The 17,997-nt window shown below is 36.8% G+C and overlaps 2 protein-coding genes across 2 annotated transcripts; both read left to right on the top strand.

The window, feature by feature from the left end:
* Positions 1–4,457: 4,457 nt before the first annotated feature.
* Positions 4,458–14,894, top strand: LOC108263083 (coagulation factor XIII A chain). Its single transcript, XM_053683337.1, has 10 exons — positions 4,458–4,643; positions 6,450–6,701; positions 6,808–6,926; positions 7,067–7,174; positions 7,293–7,470; positions 9,529–9,664; positions 10,160–10,263; positions 12,568–12,656; positions 12,808–12,961; positions 14,875–14,894. The coding sequence occupies exons 1-10, from the start codon at positions 4,478–4,480 to the stop codon at positions 14,892–14,894; spliced, it is 1,326 nt and encodes a 441-aa protein (XP_053539312.1). The 5' UTR covers positions 4,458–4,477.
* A 767-nt stretch (positions 14,895–15,661) lies between these two features.
* Positions 15,662–16,430, top strand: LOC128634043 (coagulation factor XIII A chain-like). The gene is made up of 2 exons (XM_053683881.1): positions 15,662–15,872; positions 16,167–16,430. Exons 1-2 carry the CDS (start codon positions 15,728–15,730, stop codon positions 16,337–16,339), a joined length of 318 nt encoding a protein of 105 aa, XP_053539856.1. The 5' UTR covers positions 15,662–15,727; the 3' UTR covers positions 16,340–16,430.
* Positions 16,431–17,997: the final 1,567 nt, after the last annotated feature.

Below are 17,997 nucleotides of genomic sequence, written 5' to 3'. Positions count from 1 at the left end.
TCCTGTGTTCATATATTTCTGTGAAGCTGCTTTGAGACAATGTCCATTGTTAAAAGCACTATACAAATAAAATTGAATTGAACTGAATTGAACAGACAACAACTAGAGTGCAGCATTTAGGATGTGACACGATTGCTGAGCCACAATTCTGCCCAAACTGTACATTATGCTCAATTCAATCCAAGCAGTAAATTCCAGGCAGAAACACTTTATATGGTCATTATGACATTGATGTATCATTACCCTGCTGAGAGGACTGAGATTTTGACTCTACTTCCAGGTGAAGTGAATTTTCTGGAGGACATGCTGGAAGGTCAAGTTGAGAATAGCTTATAGCACATTCTGATAGTAAAAAACAATGCAAATTTGTTTCAGTGCAACTAATAACTGCAAAATGAGGACTGAAGGTAAAACTACAGTGAACATGAAAAGCAAATTAGCTAAAAAAAATAAAAAATAAAAATTACAGTATTACTGACCAAGGACAACATGTACAGAGAGACTTACAGGTGTTCTTCTCAAGCATTCTCTCTCAAGCCATCTCAGAGAGTTTTTTTCCTTGCTGCTGTCATCCTTAATTTGCTCATTAAGTGTTTACTTTTCTATAAAGTTATTTTATTACTGTGCTTTGTTTATTGTAAAAAAAGAAATACTACAACCAAATTTTTTGAGGCCCAAGCACAGAGACGGGCTGTTTATGAACCTTTGGTAGCCCTTATCCTTATAAAAGCAACTGCTAATATTGCTTATATTGCTAGAAACGGCTCTGCATATAGATACACACTGTCCAACTGTAATTGGACAATAAATGCAGTTTTTCTCAAAGGTTAAGTCACCGGGTAACTGATCAGAAGGTCGGGGGTTCAAGCCCCAGCACCACCAAGCTGCTACTGTTGGGCCCTTGAGCAAGGCCCTTAAACCTCTCTGCTCCAGGGACACTGTATCATGGCTGACCCTGTGCTCTGACCCCAACTTCCTAACAAGCTGGGATATGTGAAAAGAGCATTTCACTGTGCTGTTATGAATATGTGACAAATAAAGGCTTCTTCTTCATATTTTGCTCTGTAGCATACAGTATTTGATGAAACAATCAGGTTAAAGTGCAGCATATAACATTTTATATGTGAGTGTTTATATAATAAGACATTGGCAAAACAGTTTTTATGGATAATGTACATGTTCAGTCCCTGAAACGATTTTGCTGACACTTAATTCAGTGACACGGCTTTGCAACGTTTTTTTAGGGGAAGTCATATTTCCATCACTGCTTAAGACAACACATGTCACAGTGACCTGATGGGTCATTTCACAACACACACACATACACAGAGAGTGAGAGTGAGTGAGTGTGTGTGTGTGTGTGTGTGTGTGTGTGTGTGTGTGTGTGTGTGTGTGTGTGTGTGTGTGTGTGTGTGTGTGTGTGTGTGTGTGTGTGTGAGAGAGAAAGAGAGAGAGAGAAAGAAAGAGAGAGAGAGAGTAATAATAAAATCAGTCAAGTCCAAAAACTAGGTAACCACAACACTGTAAGAACAATATATCTAAAGCTTACATTTAATTAATCTTGTGTTAATAACTCTTGAGTTCACCAAAACCCAAATATTATATTAACACAAAACAAAAAGAGAGATTATTATGTTATCTGAACAACATGTGTGTTATGTTGATAGCAGATAATAATAATAATAATAATAATAATAATAATAATAATAATACACTGGGATTATAATTCTCTCTATACTTTGTTTTTCCTTTACAATTGAGTTAACATTTTGAATATTGTTATTTGCATGCCAGGTTTAACAACAAATTGTACTGTTTAAAACTTCAAAAATACATGGAATGGAATTGTCAGATAAACCCTTATAAGCATTTAAAACATTTTTTTAATGAATAACATGGAATGTCCATACATGCTTTGAATAATGTGGAAGATTTGTCATTTTAATTGCTAACAAATGTAAATCAATAAAATAAAAAAATAAAGTATACAATGCAATAAAATGACATCAAGTGGAAATACCTTGAATATAGCTAAGTTTATCTAGTATTTCCTATTATAAGATTAAAATGAATTAAATATAAAATTATTAAAGCTATTTCAAGCCATTTGTAATCATTTCAAATTTGAAATAGTCCTGTTCTATTGACAGAAAATTTTGCCCATTTTAAGTATTTATTTCTAAAAAGAAGCAAAATTACAGTGCCTTCCACTAATATTGGCACCCTTAGTAAATATGAGCAAAGAAGGCTGTGAAAAATTGTCTTTATTGTTTAACTTTTGATATTTTGTTAAAAAAAAAATCACAAAAATACTCTGCTCTCATGAATATCAAACAGTTGCTAACAAAACACAGGTTTATCAAAAAATATATCTTTGTTAAACATAGGTGTGCAATAATTATATTAAAGTGCTAACTCTGAGATTGGGCTGTAACATTTGAGATATTTTTTTTATCCTCACACATGGTCAATGTTATAAAATTATGAGCATGTTATTTTTATTTTTATGTAGTCTGTAACATTTCATCATTTTAACTGAAAGCAGCAACAAGTGCTGTTTCCTTTATGATTGAAGTATTAGATCCGCTGAAGGTGTTGAACCTGACTGATGGAGTCCAAAAAAGTAATATTTTAGAAGAAACATCACTAGATTACACGTCCATTCAACCACATAAATAAACTTTTTTTGCTTTCCTCAGAAGTCTGACTCTGCATTCCCCCCCCCCCCCCCCCCCCCCCCCCCCCCCCTAACAACTGTGCATTTGCATGAGGGGAGGAGTGTGTTTGTACCCTATATAACTGGGCATGCTGTCTGTTTTGGTACAGCTCCGCACAGCATCCTTAATAGAGCATTATACAGTTCAGCAAGAAGGGTGAGTCTGTGATTTCCCATTAATATTTTATTTCTGTTACTGAGGTTGTATTCATTTTAAAGTGATATTTGGTGCTCTGGCACTGAATCAGACTAGTGTCACATGTGAATATGTTTTTGAAACAGAGCCCTGTCTTACCTGAGTCAATAAAGGAGTGCTGTATATCAGACAGAGGTGCTAAAAGTACTCAGATTGTTAACTGTAGTAAAAGTGCAGCTACCCGTGTAGATAAATACTGAAGTACAGTAGAAATGCTGAAGTAAAGTAGAAAGGTATTTGTATAAGTTTGAAAGTAAAAGTACAAGAAAGATTCACAAAAGGAAAATAAGTAAAATCACACAATAATTTTACTGTAAATTAGTGTCTCTTTCACCAGGCAACCAAATACACATTAAGCCAACACCAGCTTTATACCTGATATTGCAGATTTAGCTTGCATCATAATAGCTCTGACCATACAAACTAACTTAATACTAATAGCGATCTGCCACAATACAAATACAAAGTGTATGTTGCAGCAGATAGATTATAGAGACAGGTCTAAGGTCTCATTCTTGTGGTCACATCTGATAAAGTTTAGATTTGTTAAGAATTCAGATCAACTCCTTGAAGCTGTCTGATGCTAAGAAGTCCAGTTATGATTTTACAAATATATGATTATAGAGAAATGTTGTGATGTAGAGTAGAAAGAAAGAAAAAAGTACTTTTGCAATGTATTAGTTAAAGAAAACTAGAGTAAAATGCACTTTTTTCTCTTTCCACCTGATGCCAGGTTTAATAGAAGAAGAAATTGGTTATTTTAAATATTATTTAGATCAAACATGATGACTGCTCAGATACTGTTTGCATTTTTGTGCCATTGTTCTTCTGTGTTAGTTTGGTGTAGAGTTGTAGAACTGTTTTCAGTGATGAGATTTGTTCACCGATGTAGAATCCAATACAGTTCTTCCTATACACTCACCATCTCAAAGACAATAATGGATACACAGTATGTATTTTACTGCAGTTTTTGATCTCATTTAGCCAATTACACAAGTGAGGTTGTTTCACATATATAACATTTTTTGGAATGAAACCAATCCACATCCAGAACATCCAAAAAGTCCCTCTTGCTCATAGACCTCTTCTCTTCTTAATAACTGTATTCCTATTATTATTATTATTATTATTATTATTATTATTAATAATATTATTATTACAATCTCTGAATCTGAGCACAGGACAGAGTGAAGACCACCTGCGTACTGACACCATGCCGATATTCGACACATGTGAGAAAAACCGAGGCCGGTTGAACCGTCCAATTTCCTGCAGCAATGGAGAGAACAAAATCATGCCTGCGTTTGAAATGTTTGAAGAAGCAACACCTCGGGCCCCCATGCCTACTGGTGGTATGGTATAAAGTGTGTGTGTGTGTGTGTGTGTGTGTGTGTCGGGGGGGGGGGGGGGGGGGGGGGTGTTTAATAAGATTAAGGGTAGATAAGAGTAGTGAAGTGAAGTTATGTTAACCTACAATGATGGTATTTGTCTGCTAATTGAATTTATTGAGTATTTGTCATTCAAAAGCATTGCACGTGTGTGTTTTTTCAGGAAATCTTGCTGTGATGAATATTAACATGTATGAGGAAATAAACAGGCTTTCCCATCACACTGATGCATACAAGCTCAGCAAACTGATCATCCGTCGGGGTCAAGAGTTCATCATGGGCATTGTCTTCAATCGCCAATTTGACCCGAAAACAGACTTGTATTTTATTGAGTTCCTGATTGGTGAGCCTCTACTTTCTGTTTATATAAAATATGAAACAGTGCCCCTGTTGTTCTCAAATGAAAAGGATAAAGGAGTCTCTATTATTATTGAATGCATTTGGATTACACTTTATTATAAGGTCTGCAAATCACAATAGCAATGTGTTTTTAAATGGATCAACCTCCTGAAGAAAATCACATCATAACCATTTTTCTAACATCACATTGATAAACTGGTTTAATATGTGGTCTTGAAGCAACTTCTAAGTGGTGTTGGCTTTTCATTTCGAATATCCAAAGTTACTTAAATAACTTAAAGTTTTGGTTACCCTCATTGTGTACAAGAAGGCAAAGTAAATAATTTTTATTTACTGTGTAAGTCATGATATTAATTAACAGGATGAGCTAATAAAATGTCAGTACTTAACTACCATTACTAAAGGCTATTCATATATACGTACAGCTCAGCTGGCTGTTAATGTATATGCTTCATTATGATCATATAGTTAAATATTAATATATGTGTATTTTTGGACTTTATAATAAAGTGTTAACGGTAATTATTATAATTGGAGTCTGTGAAGATTCAAGCCATGTGCCTTATCAAATCAAAACTCAAATCAAAACTGATTAAAATAGATAATGTTATTAGCTAGCTAACCATGTCTACAATGGACCAGCTTGTCATTAGATAAAAGTCAGCTAGCAGTCAAAAACAGCCACACACATCAGAACAACCACCACATACCCTCTTTGAAGGTGAGCGTTATTTATTTATTTATTTAATTTTTTAGCATTAATCATTTGAAGCATAAATAAAATGCAAGTATTTATAGGGTCACATTATAAGTAGATAATAATAGACAGGTTCTATGCAGCCATTTTCATGCCTCTGTTACAAGGTTGTGCTTCCAGCAGTGCATCTGTCCGAGATTCTCGGTAGCACTATATCTGAGGAACAAGTGGTTAAATGTGTGTAGGATTTATATGGAATTATTATTGAAAGCAGGAGATGATCTAAATATATTTTGGAGTTGACCTCGAACAGGGTCAATGTCACGGCAAGATCAACAGTCAACCATTTGAAACTGTTTTTCTTTAGTAGAATGCTTCCTGTTTGTTATACAAAGATGTTATTTACATATTCAGGAACTCAAGCTCCAATTTCTGGCTATCTATGATTTTGACTATTTGTATGTCAGTCCATTGATTGTTAGTGCAATATCTCAAAAATAAGGGTTAAATGTAGGATTTGTGTGGACAGATCCATGCTACCACCATATAAACTGAATACATTTTGACATTGATCCATTGGTAAAGGTATATTTGAAGAGTATTTTAGTACAAATTAGAAACAAGAAGGACTAAATTTGTTTGCATCAGAGGCATCTCAGATGACACCATTAGCGTTGAGTTCTACTATTCCTAATTAACATTTATAAAAACATTTGGTTTGTTTTACAGGGCTATAGGGATCCTCAGGTTGATCTTATAAGGTTGGTCTGATTTGGGAAACAGAATGAGTCAGAAACCCTTGATATAAACCCATATCATCTAAAGCAAAAGTACAAATAAGGACATAAAACATGTCAAATGTGAGGGTGTTTGAGGTGAAGCACAACAAAATGATGAGGATGCTGAGTAGTATAAGTAGTAGAAGTTAAAGTCTGTGGAGGAGTAGAAATGTGAGCATGGAATTTTGTTGTCATTGGTAGATTCCTTTCTCTGTAATTACTCAAAGGAGTTGAAAATGTTTGAGTATAATAAGTATGTTTTACAGTGTTGGCTCTTCAGTCCGAAACATTGTGTGTTGCATTTGTCTTATAGGCATGAACCCCATCCGTACCCAAAAGACGTTAATCAGCTTGACCCCTGGTGAAAATAACCCGATCAGTAATTGGGGCATCCGTGTGGTGGAGACCATTAACACTGAGACTAAGTTGGGCATCACACCAGCCGCTGACTGCATTGTGGGTCTGTATAGCACTTATGTAACTGTTATAACCAATGCTGGAAAACAACGCTCTCAGAGAAATCAGACAACAGACTTCTACGTGCTGTTCAACCCATGGGCGCAGAGTGAGCACAACTGTCTTAGCATTTTATGATGAAGTTCAACTTAATTCTCATTTATCCAATTTAGCTGAAAATATCAAAGCTGATTTGTGTGCTTGATGCCTCACAGAGGATCAGGTTTACCTGGGCAATGAAGAAGAGCGGCAGGAGTATGTGCTGAATGATGTTGGAATGATCTTCAACGGATACTATAATAATATTGGCAGCCGACCATGGAATTATGGACAGGCAAGAAGTTACACTGTTCAGAAACATTACAATAGAAATACTCTTGCAGTCTGCTGGGTTTGGACATCACTAACCTAAATTTCATATACTGTACATATACATAGCACTTGTGTTTATCTAACAGATACCTTGTCCTGTAGTTTCAGAGTGGAATTCTGGAAGCTTGCATCTTCATCCTGGATTTTGGGAAAATGCCCCTCCAGTACAGAGATGATGCTGTAAAAGTGGTTCGGAAAGCCTCAGCAATGGTATAACATTTAGTAAAACAAGTACCCATTATTTCCATCCAGTTTTTACATTGAAAACAGTTGCTGGTTAACATTCTAACATTGCTTACCATTTATACTTTTGTCTATACGTTTTCAGATCAACTCCCAAGATGATGATGGAGTCCTAGTAGGTAGCTGGAGTGGTGACTTCATGTTTGGTACTGCGCCCACAGCCTGGACAGGCAGTGTAGAGATTCTGCACCAGTATTATTCGGAAGGAGGTGTGCCTGTCAAGTTTGGCCAATGTTGGGTGTATGCTGGAGTGTTCAACACTTGTAAGTATAGCACATATGAACTCATATATTGTATAGACTAACCCTTTAAACTCCCACAACAGCAGATCAGAATTACATGCATTAAATTGGCAAATACAAACCATTCCTATTAGTTTCACTGTGCTTATTGAATAATTTATAGTAGTCATGAAGTAAAGATTAAAACACAAGGGGCATACTGTTAATCAGTGACAGGGTGTAGTGATGATACACTTTATGCTCAAATGTTTGTGGACAACTGACCATCACACCCACATGTAAACTATTTCCCCAAACTGTTGCCATAAATTGGAAACACACAATTGTATAGAATGGCTTTGTATGCTGTAGCATTATAATTTTCCTTCACTGGAACTAAACCTGTTCCAGTATGACAATGCCCCTGTACACAAAATGAGCTCCATGGAGACATGGTGTGTTAAAGTTTGAGTGTCATAAATCGAGTGTCCTGCACAGAGCCCTGACCTCGACCTCACTGAACACCTTTTGGATGAACTGGAGCACCGACTGCACCCCAGAGCTCCTCACCCTGACCTCACCTCCTCATTGCCTGACCTCACTAATACTCTTGTTTCTGAATGAGCACAAATCTCCACAGCCACGCTTCAAAATCTAGAGGAAAACCCCAGAAGAGTGTGATTGGTCAAGTACACAAACTTTCGGCCATGTAGCATGTGTTACTACCAAAAATATGATTATTTTCCTATAATAGCACACCTATGTTTTATTCCTCTTTTAACATATCGATGATAAGATGTTTTCATTTGTTAACTGACTGCACATTTCATGTCGATTGTCTGCCATACAAATCCCTGTGAATTAGATGTTACAATAAAAATAAATGTCTTAAAGTGAATAACTAGATAACTTATACAGAGGGGCAAGGAACAGGTCATTGTCTTGCAAGTCACAAGTAAGTCTCATGTCTTTGAATTCAAATCACAAGACAAATCCCAAATTAAGAATGATAAGTCTGAGTCAAGTTACAAGTCCTTAACTTTAGGTTTTGAGTCCTAAACAAGTCATAATGTGCTCTTTATCAACATTTTTAAGCAAGAGTAATAATTAGTATGGTAAATTTTACCCAAATCATGCAAACGATTTAAAAATTGGTGCTCATCACTTTCTAGCTGAACTTTATAATTCAGTCGAAATATATGGGTATTTTAGAAGACCCATAAGACTATTCACTGAGGGTACCCATCTCTCTCAGATCAATTTAGCTTTGCTTTGGGATTTGCTTTGTGCAACTTCAAATGATGAACAAAATTTTAAATTGTTGCTATTACATCTGATACTCCAGAACCACTGGTTCAACATGTTGCCACCATTGTGTTGTTGACAACAACATAAACTTTTTAGGTGAAGTCTACTAACATTAAGAGCATGGCTACCACAAAGTGCCTCTGAAGTTGGGGAATCTTTCAATCTAGTCATTTTCTAGTGCAAATTGATGGGCTGTCTGGCTGGTTGAACATTGACTTTGGAAATGAAGATTGATGCCAATTTACTGAAAATTAGTTGTAATTAATTGAAAGTAGTTGATCAACTGTTAAATGTTTAGTTTTTGATTTTTGGTTTAGAAGTCATTGATGTAAAAGTCAAGTCCCAAGTTTTCTTTGATAATGTCAAGTCGAGTCAAAAGTTAGCAAATCGGTGACTTGAGTCGAAGTCAAGTCCATGTCATATGACTTGTGTCCACAACACTGAAGTTAAGTGGTGAATAGTTGTTACTGTATCAGTGTCTATCATGATGCTCCTGGCAAATGTTCTATTCTGCTGAGGGTTTGCTTCAGTGTTGCTACAAAGTCATTGGTTCACTAGACATGGATATTGTATGCAACAGTGTCTAGACCAACAGACATTGTCTTATACTTTATCATGTAGGCCATAGACCAAAATGTTATTTTCTGTGCAGTAGAAGATAGACCACTAGACATATACTTTATAATATACTTATACACCAGACATACACCAATATTTTACACTGTATGATGTAGACCGAAGTCTCATACTGTATGAAGCTTGAGCTGTTTTTTAACCCAATGTTGCTTGCAGTCCTACGGTGCCTTGGCCTTCCTGCGAGGGTGATTACCAACTACTGCTCTGCGCATGACAACAATGGTAACCTGCAGACTAACATTGTGCTAAACGAGGATGGGAGTCTGGACAGAGAAGTCTCAGACACCATTTGGTGAGATGATATGATGAGTGGAGGTTTCTTGGTTTTACTTAGTCAACACTCAGAAATGTGAAACAGGTACAAGGTCAGGCAAACAGCAAACAGACATAAATTAGACTAAAATAAATCAGTAATGTGACGCATAGTGAAGTAAATTTAAAATAAATAAATAAATAAATAAAGCCAGGCAGATAAAAACTTAGACTGATTACCGACGCAAAGCTGGGATGAGACTTTATGAGGTAACACTGAGAGTCTGGGTTATTTAAAGCGAGTAGCGTTATTGCAAGTGAATATTATTAGTAATCAAGTAACTGAGTTGGAATAGATGCTTTACTGGAGGTAATGTGATGAGGTTGAGGGCTGAGTATCATGGGTTGTTGCATGAAACATTGTAGCCCTTTTGCTATATTGTCCATACTGTATGCTGCTGGTGGTGGTGGTGCCAAGAAAATCACTTAGTCTGGCTAGTTCATTTATGATATGGAACATAATTTGTCTTTGCAGGAACTTTCACTGCTGGAATGAGGTGTTTTTGAAGAGGCATGACATGCATGAAAAGTACTCAGGCTGGCAGGTGGTGGACTCCACTCCTCAGGAAATCAGCGAGGGTAGGACTTCACCCATTTTCAGTCACACATTTCCAATGGAGAAACATGCAAACATGATACAAACATGCAAATCTACAAATCAACAACTCTCACTACAGATCTCTATTGATTTTAAGCCATGTGCAAAAATTAATCAAGCAGAGTCTCCACTAAACATTCAATGTTTAAAAAACACTGAGCAGTTTTTATAATTGTTTTTTGTTGTTGCAGTTTTTATAATAACCAATTTATAAAATATTTTCTTAATCTTCTGTTAATTTTCAATACCTTCTATAAAAAAAAAATCACATAACAAGGAGGACTGTTACCACCCTGTTGCTGTTACCAAGTTTATATTTTATAAGGGTTTGATTCATCTGTTAAACAGACAGTACAGCTATAAATTCAACCATTTTTACCTATATTTATTTACAGTAGGGGAAATAAGTATGTAACATGTCAACATTTTTTTCAGTAAATACATTTCCAATGAGGTTATTCACATGAAATTTTCACCAGACCACAGTATTAACTCAAGAAATCCTGAAATATAAAGGATTCACAACATTAAAGTCCATAAATAAAGTTATGTGCAATAAAGTGGAATGGCACAGGAAAAAAAGTACTGAACACGTTAAGAAAAAGCAGTTCTCCAATGCAAGGTCAGACAAGGAACCAACTGAAATCCATAAGTAATTATACCCCCTATCTGTGCAAATTAATATCAGCTGGTTAGTAAACTGATGGTCTATAAAAGGCTCTTCGTTACCAAGAGGTCACACAAGAAACATCTCATGATGTGTAAAAGCAAAGAGCTCTTCCAAGACCTTCGCAATCTTATTGTTGCAAAACATATTGATGGAATCGGATACAGACGTATTTCAAAACTTCTGAATCTTCCAGTAAGCACCATTGGGGCCATTATCCACAAGTGGAAGCAGCATCACTCCGTCATCAACCGGCCATGCACAGCAGCTCCTCGCAAGATTTCTGACCAGGGAGTCAGAAGAGTAGTCAGAAGAGTAGCCCAAGAGCCAAGGACCACTCGGACAGAGCTCCAGAAAGACTTGGAGGCAGCAGGTACCATCGGCACAGAGAAAACAATAGGCAATGCATTCTACTGTTCACGCTCACCCCACAAGACTCCATTACTAAAGAAAAGGCATGTTGAAGCTCATTTAAAGTTTGCTACAACACATTTGTACAAGCCTATGAAATACTTGGAGATCGTAGTCTGGTCAGATGAGAGCAAAATTGTACTTTTTGGCTATTATACTACACACCATGTTTGGAAAAGAAAAGGCACTGCACATCACCCTTAAAACACTATACCAACAGTGAAGTTTGGAGATGGAAGCATCATGGTGTGGGGCTGCTTTTCATTGCATGGGTCTGGCAGACATCATATAATTGAAGGAATGATGAATGGAGCCCTTTAGCGGAAGATTCTTGAGAAGAATCTGCTGCCATCCACCAGGATGATGAAGATGAGACGTGGGTGGACCTTCCAGCAGGACAACGATCCAGTCAATCACCTGACTTGAATCCAATTGAACAAGATTTAAAGACAATATTTTTAGAAGAATGGACCAAAATCACACCTGAATACTGCGGCCGATTAATTTCTTCATACAGGAAGCGCCTTGAAGCTGTCATTACAAACAAAGGCTTCTCCACTAAGTATTAAATACATTTCAGTTAGTGTATTCAATACTTTTTTCCTGTGTAAACCATTCCACTTTATTGCACATAACTTTATTTATGGACTTTAATGTTTGGATTTCTTTATATTTACGGATTTCTTGAGTTAATACCAAAGTCTGCTGAAAATTTCATGCGAATAACCTCATTTTAAATATATTTACTGAAAAAAGAGTTCAATACTTATTTCCCCCAGTGTATATCTTTTTATACATTTAGTCTAATGTTGTAGAATATCAATAAAGCAAGTTCCCCATTCCCTCGCCAACCTCTCATTTTCCACTCTTTTGAAGTTAGCAATATAAAAAATCCAGCTTGTCATCTTACCGAGAAAGTGCAAAATGCAAACAATGTCATCCAGAAGATTTTCCGGTAGTTGTTTAACTTAAATTAGCAGTTTTATCTCTATCTGTTTCAAAGTGCTGACACTGGAGACTCTTTACAGAAAGTTTCACTGTATCAATGATTAGACATTTTCATTTGTTAAATAAAATGTTTTTTTTTTATTAGCTTATTATTATATCTTATATTATGTGGCACATGTGTCATACAAGTCCCTGTAAATGAGCTGTTCTTATAACATCAGATGTAATACAAATGTTTAACTCTTTTTGTTTAAGCTAGGTTATTACCGCTGTGGTCCTGCAGCTGCTGAAGCCATCCACAATGACCATCTGGGCTATGCTTTTGATGCACAATTTGTGTTTTCTGAGGTGAGCAGTATATCAGCTCTATGCGCGTTGACTTATTGAAATTCATAGTTTGTGTTATGACATTTATTCACAAGGAACTATTTTATAATATAATATCTCCAAGAAGCATTATATGCATGCCTGATCCTGTCAAATATTTTCTCACCACCAGGTCAACAGTGATGTGGTTTACTATAAAAGAGACAAGTACAAAAACCTGAATGTCATCTATGTGGACAAAACCTATGTCGGAAAGTTGGTTTTGACCAAAATGATTGGCTCCAATGATTATAATGACGTCACAAATTCTTACAAATATACTAAGAGTAAGTTGCGTTGTTCTTTCACATTTATGATTATTAATGTATTGACCAGTTGAGGAAATTATTAGTCCTAACCCAAACCTCTCATACTACATATAGTATAGCAATAGTGATATAGTAATAGTAGATAATACAGTAATAGTGATATCTGTAGAGATATCAGCAGGGTTGCAAACTCACGCTTTTGGTCAAGAAACACACTCTTCAAGGTCATGCCTCATGCTCTCATGCCACCCAAGCATTCCCAGTGACAAAAAGATTCAAATAAAATGGTCTTTCAATGAAACAAACTATCTGAGCTTATGAGAAAAAAAAGAGATTTTTTTCTATAACAGTTTGTTATAGTTTGCTTTTTATTCCTCTTATACTATAACAATGTCTATTATTATTATTATTATTATTATTATTATTATTATTATTAAATTTATTAATGAACAGCATATACTTTTTACCCATTAATAGCTACATATATACTGATATTGTGAAATGTCTATGAAACAATTTGTCATCATTTACGTTACAGGCATGTCACGGCGGCAGACAAAGATACAAATGCAGGGTAAGACCACGTTATTAGTAAAGCTTAACAACATCACAAAATCGATAGGCAAAATCATACACAGGAAACAGGTTAGGGTCAGGTGATCAGCAAACAACTTGAAGTAGACAAAGACTAACATTAGGATACCAAAAAATAAGAAACAAAATCAAAAACCAGGTAGACTTTAATTGAGTGCAAGGCTTACTAACAATAGGCATGAAAACACTGAGCATATACTTCGCAGTCAGGGAGTGGAAACGAGAGTCCTGGTGACTGTGATCAGTAATCAGGTGAACTTGAACATGTGTGCTGGGAGTTGGAGTCCATGTTTGTAGGCTGTATGGTATTATGGGATGTGGAGTAATGCTGAATCCAGTGTAGCCATAACAAGGAGCTATAAATGATGACTCCATCACAGGCCTCTCTTTTTTTCTGTCTCTTGAAGTTAACAGTAAAAACATGCAGCTTGTCAGGAAGAAATCATAACATAAAGGAACAGTTTTACGTTTGTTACAAAGTGCTGACACTGGAGACTCCTTCCAAAAAATGTTAAATAATCATCTCCTTATGGAAAGCTTCACCAAAAGTAAGTTTGTTTTTTAATTGTCTATTGTTAGTTTTAGATCATGTGGAATATCCATCATACAAGTCCTTGTGAATGAGCTGTTACTATAGAAACGAAACTGTATTAGATCGAGAAAATTACTATATACCAGTCAACTAAATTACAGATGGCACTAATGTTAAAGCTGCTGTTCTAGAAAATTATTCAACACCTTCTGTCCAATCATATACAACAGCACTGTGTTATAATGCAGGAATATTGCACTTAGAGTTGTTCTATGCTGTTAGAGACTATACTTTCAACAAATCAGTGAGGGCTCAAGGTGGGAGCTTACTTTTCTGTTAAATCACTGGAGTTCATTGTCTAATGTTGGTAACAGGACCAGTTCCAGCTTTCACTGCACTCTCCTTTTTTCTCACTTTGGCTTTTAAGTCTAATCAAATATTCATTCAAGCGGTTTAGCTCATCCCTCGAGGTTCATTTATCATCTTCAGCATCTGGAAAACTAAAATGATTCAATGTTGTCCTAGCTCACATTCTTTCTTCCTCTCTCCTTTGGGCATTATGTGATAAATCAGGAGTATCAGATGCTACCAGCACCTGCTGAAAGAAGATAGCTCCTTTAGAGAGAGGAAAACTAGTTTGGATTGGATTTGTTTCTATATTATTGAGCAGAGCAATTAATGGATATCAAACTAATCTATCACACTATTTTACACCTCTCTCCCATAGTTTAATGTTCAGAATAAGCACCAATTATTTATTATGAATTGTTTAGAAACACATGAAAAGTTGGAATGTCTCTTACAGGTCATTTGGAGAATGTATAAGCCAAGCAGTTGATAGGTGAAAAATGAAAAGAAAAAAAATCACTGAAAGTGTTTTAGGAAGGCCATGGGCCTCCCGCACAGCTTCAATATTCCTTGGCATAGATTCTGCAAGTCGCTGGAGATACATTGCTCCAAAATCTCCTAGTATATATGAATATATGTGTCTGAATTATTGGCACCCATTGTAAAGATATTTTTTTTTAATGTCTGAATGGTTAATTAGTTAAATCTCACAGAGAAATCTAACATTTATTTAATTTATCCTAAGAAAATAAAAACCTGTATCACACCTAAAACAAAACAAAACAAAACCTAATGTGCCACAATTGTTCTTATGAACAAAATGTAAGTGAAGTATGTTATTTAGTGCTCCAAATATTCGTGTAGGTTTGCAGAACTGTGTTTTTTTAAATCATGCTTGCACAACTGATTTAGTTTATTTTCCCAAAATATAAACAAATCTAGTAAGGATGAATGAATGAACATGTGATGTAAATGTATCATTGTACATGCATTGTTCACATTCACATTAATGAACATTGTCTTACTTTTATATCTGACTAATTTGCATGATAGTAAAAACTTCCTGCTCATGCTATGTGAACCTTGGCAGTTTCTTTTTCTTGGTCAGTTTATATTATGTATATAATGGATTGATATGACTAAATTTGGAGTTTCTAGTTCCATTTGTTGTCATAATTTACAGTATATAAATCTTTAAACAATATGGCAGTAAGTAAAGTAAGCCTTTCACCTGTGTACTCTATTGTTCCATACTGCTAGACCCTGATGTGCAGCTGTACACCCAGGCCACGAAAAACAATAAGGGCATAATGTTAACCATGACGTTTAACAACCTGAGCAATGAGCAACGCACCATCACCTGCAAAATCACTGGCAAAGTGGAATTCTACACTGGAGCCACCCGGACCCAGTTCATGTTCCTCACCCATGAGATGGCTCTCCAGCCTTTGGAATGTGAGTCAGATTATGATACCCACACAATATGAAAAACAATGAAAAATTCATGATTTCTCAGAAATAGATCAATAGTGGTTTTCACTACTTCTCTGTGTTTCAGTGATAATTAAAAGCAGATGATATTAATTAATATTATTCTGATAAAGAGACTGCTGGAATATTTTAAAATGCATTTATTAACAACATAACAGTTTACTATTTTATGTAGAAAGCATGATTGATTGATCGATCAAGTGTGTTATTTATGAGATAAAGCTTCTGAGACTGTGGTTCTGTGTGTGTATTACATAGCTAAGCAGGAGGTCATCACGGTGGCAGCAGATGAGTACAAGAACATCATCATAGGCCAGTCTTTCCTGTGCTTTCTTGTGTATGGCTTCATTAACGAGACCACCATGTCTCTCTCTGCCATGGAACCAATCCATCTGGGCACCCCGCAACTTCTCCTTGAGGTACATACATAGAGTACCTCACAAAAGTGAGTACACCCCTCACATTTTTGTAAATATTTGATTATATCTTTTCATGTGACAACACTGAAGAAATGACACTTTGCTACAGTGTAAAGCAGTGAGTGTACAGCTTGTGTAACAGTGTAAATTTGCTGTCCCCTCAAAATAACTCAACACACAGCCATTAATGTCTAAACTGCTGGCAACAAAAGTGAGTACACCCCTAAGTGAAAATGTCCAAATTGGGCCCAATTAGCCATTTTCCCTCCCCGGTGTCATGTGACTTGTTAGTGTTACAAGGTCTCAGATGTGAATGGGGAGCAGGTGTGTTAAATTTGGTGTCATTGCTCACACACTCCCTCATACTGGTCACTGGAAGTTCAACATGGCACCTCATGGCAAAGAACTCTCGGAGGATCTGAAAAAAGAATTGTTGCTCTACATAAAGATGGCCTAGGCTATAAGAAGATTGTCAAGACCCTGACACTGAGCTGCAGCACGGTGGCCAAGGCCATACAGCAGTTTAACAGGCCAGGTTCAAATCGGAACAGGCCTCGCCATGGCCGACCAAAGAAGTTGAGTGCATGTGCTCAGCGTCATATCCAGGGGTTGTGTTTGGGAAATAAACGTATGAGTGCTGCCAGCATTGCTGCAGAGGTTGAAGGGGTGGGGGCTCAGCCTGTCAGTGCTCAGACCATATGCCGCACACTACATCAAATTGGTCTGTATGGCTGTCGTCCCAGAAGGAAGCCTCTTGTAAAGATGATGCACAAGAAAGCCCGCAAACAGTTTGCTGAAGACAAGCAGCCTAAGCACATGGATTACTGGAACCATGTCCTATGGCCTGATGAGACCAAGAAAAACTTATTTGGTTCAGATGGTGTCAAGCGTGTGTGGCGGCAACCAGGTGAGGAGTACAAAGACAAGTGTGTCTTGCCTACAGTCAAGCATGGTGGTGGGAGTGTCATGGTCTGGGGCTGCATGAGTGCTGCCGGCACTGGGGAGCTACAGTTTATTGAGGGAACCATGAATGCCAATATGTACTGTGACATACTGAAGCAGAGCATGATCAGTATGCAGTATTCCAGCATGATATTGACCCCAAACACACCTCCAAGACAACCACTGCCTTGCCAAAGAAGCTGAGGGTGAAGGTGATGGACTGGCCAAGCATGTCTCCAGACCAAAACCCTATTGAGCATCTGTGGGGCATCCTCAAATGGAAGGTGGAGGAGCACAAGGTCTCTAGCTCCATGATGTCATCATGGAGGAGTGGAAGAGGACTCCAGTGGCAACCTGTGAAGCTCTGGTGAACTCCATGCCCAAGAGGGTTAAGGCAGTGCTGGAAAATAATGGTGGCCACACAAAATATTGACACTTCGGGCCCAATTTGGCCATTTTCACTTAAGGGTGTACTCACTTTTGTTGCCAGCGGTTTAGACATGAATGGCTGTGTTGAGTTATTTTGAGGGGACAGCAAATGTACACTGTTACACAAGCTGTACACTCACTACTTTACATTGTAGCAAAGTGTCATTTCTTCAGTGTTGTGACATGAAAAGATATAAATATAATCAAATATTTACAAAAATGTGAGGGGTGTACTCACTTTTGTGAGATACTGTACATACATACATACATACATACAGGTGCATCTAAAAATTTTTTTA

Source organism: Ictalurus punctatus, chromosome 1, assembly GCF_001660625.3.
Source record: "Ictalurus punctatus breed USDA103 chromosome 1, Coco_2.0, whole genome shotgun sequence".
In the NCBI taxonomy this organism is placed as follows: Eukaryota; Metazoa; Chordata; class Actinopteri; order Siluriformes; family Ictaluridae; genus Ictalurus; species Ictalurus punctatus.
Note: the sequence above shows the minus strand (reverse complement) of the source record. Positions and strands in the feature narration are given on the sequence as shown.

Coding starts and splice junctions, on each gene's coding strand:
- LOC108263083 (XM_053683337.1), top strand. CDS start 4,478: ATGAATATTAACATGTATGAGGAAATAAACAGGCTTTCCCATCACACT. Junction 9,665..10,159: donor GAAGTCTCAGACACCATTTG/GTGAGATGATAT, acceptor TTGTCTTTGCAG/GAACTTTCACTGCTGGAATG. Junction 12,962..14,874: donor TTCTTACAAATATACTAAGA/GTAAGTTGCGTT, acceptor TGTCTCTTACAG/GTCATTTGGAGAATGTATAA.
- LOC128634043 (XM_053683881.1), top strand. CDS start 15,728: ATGTTAACCATGACGTTTAACAACCTGAGCAATGAGCAACGCACCATC. Junction 15,873..16,166: donor GGCTCTCCAGCCTTTGGAAT/GTGAGTCAGATT, acceptor TGTATTACATAG/CTAAGCAGGAGGTCATCACG.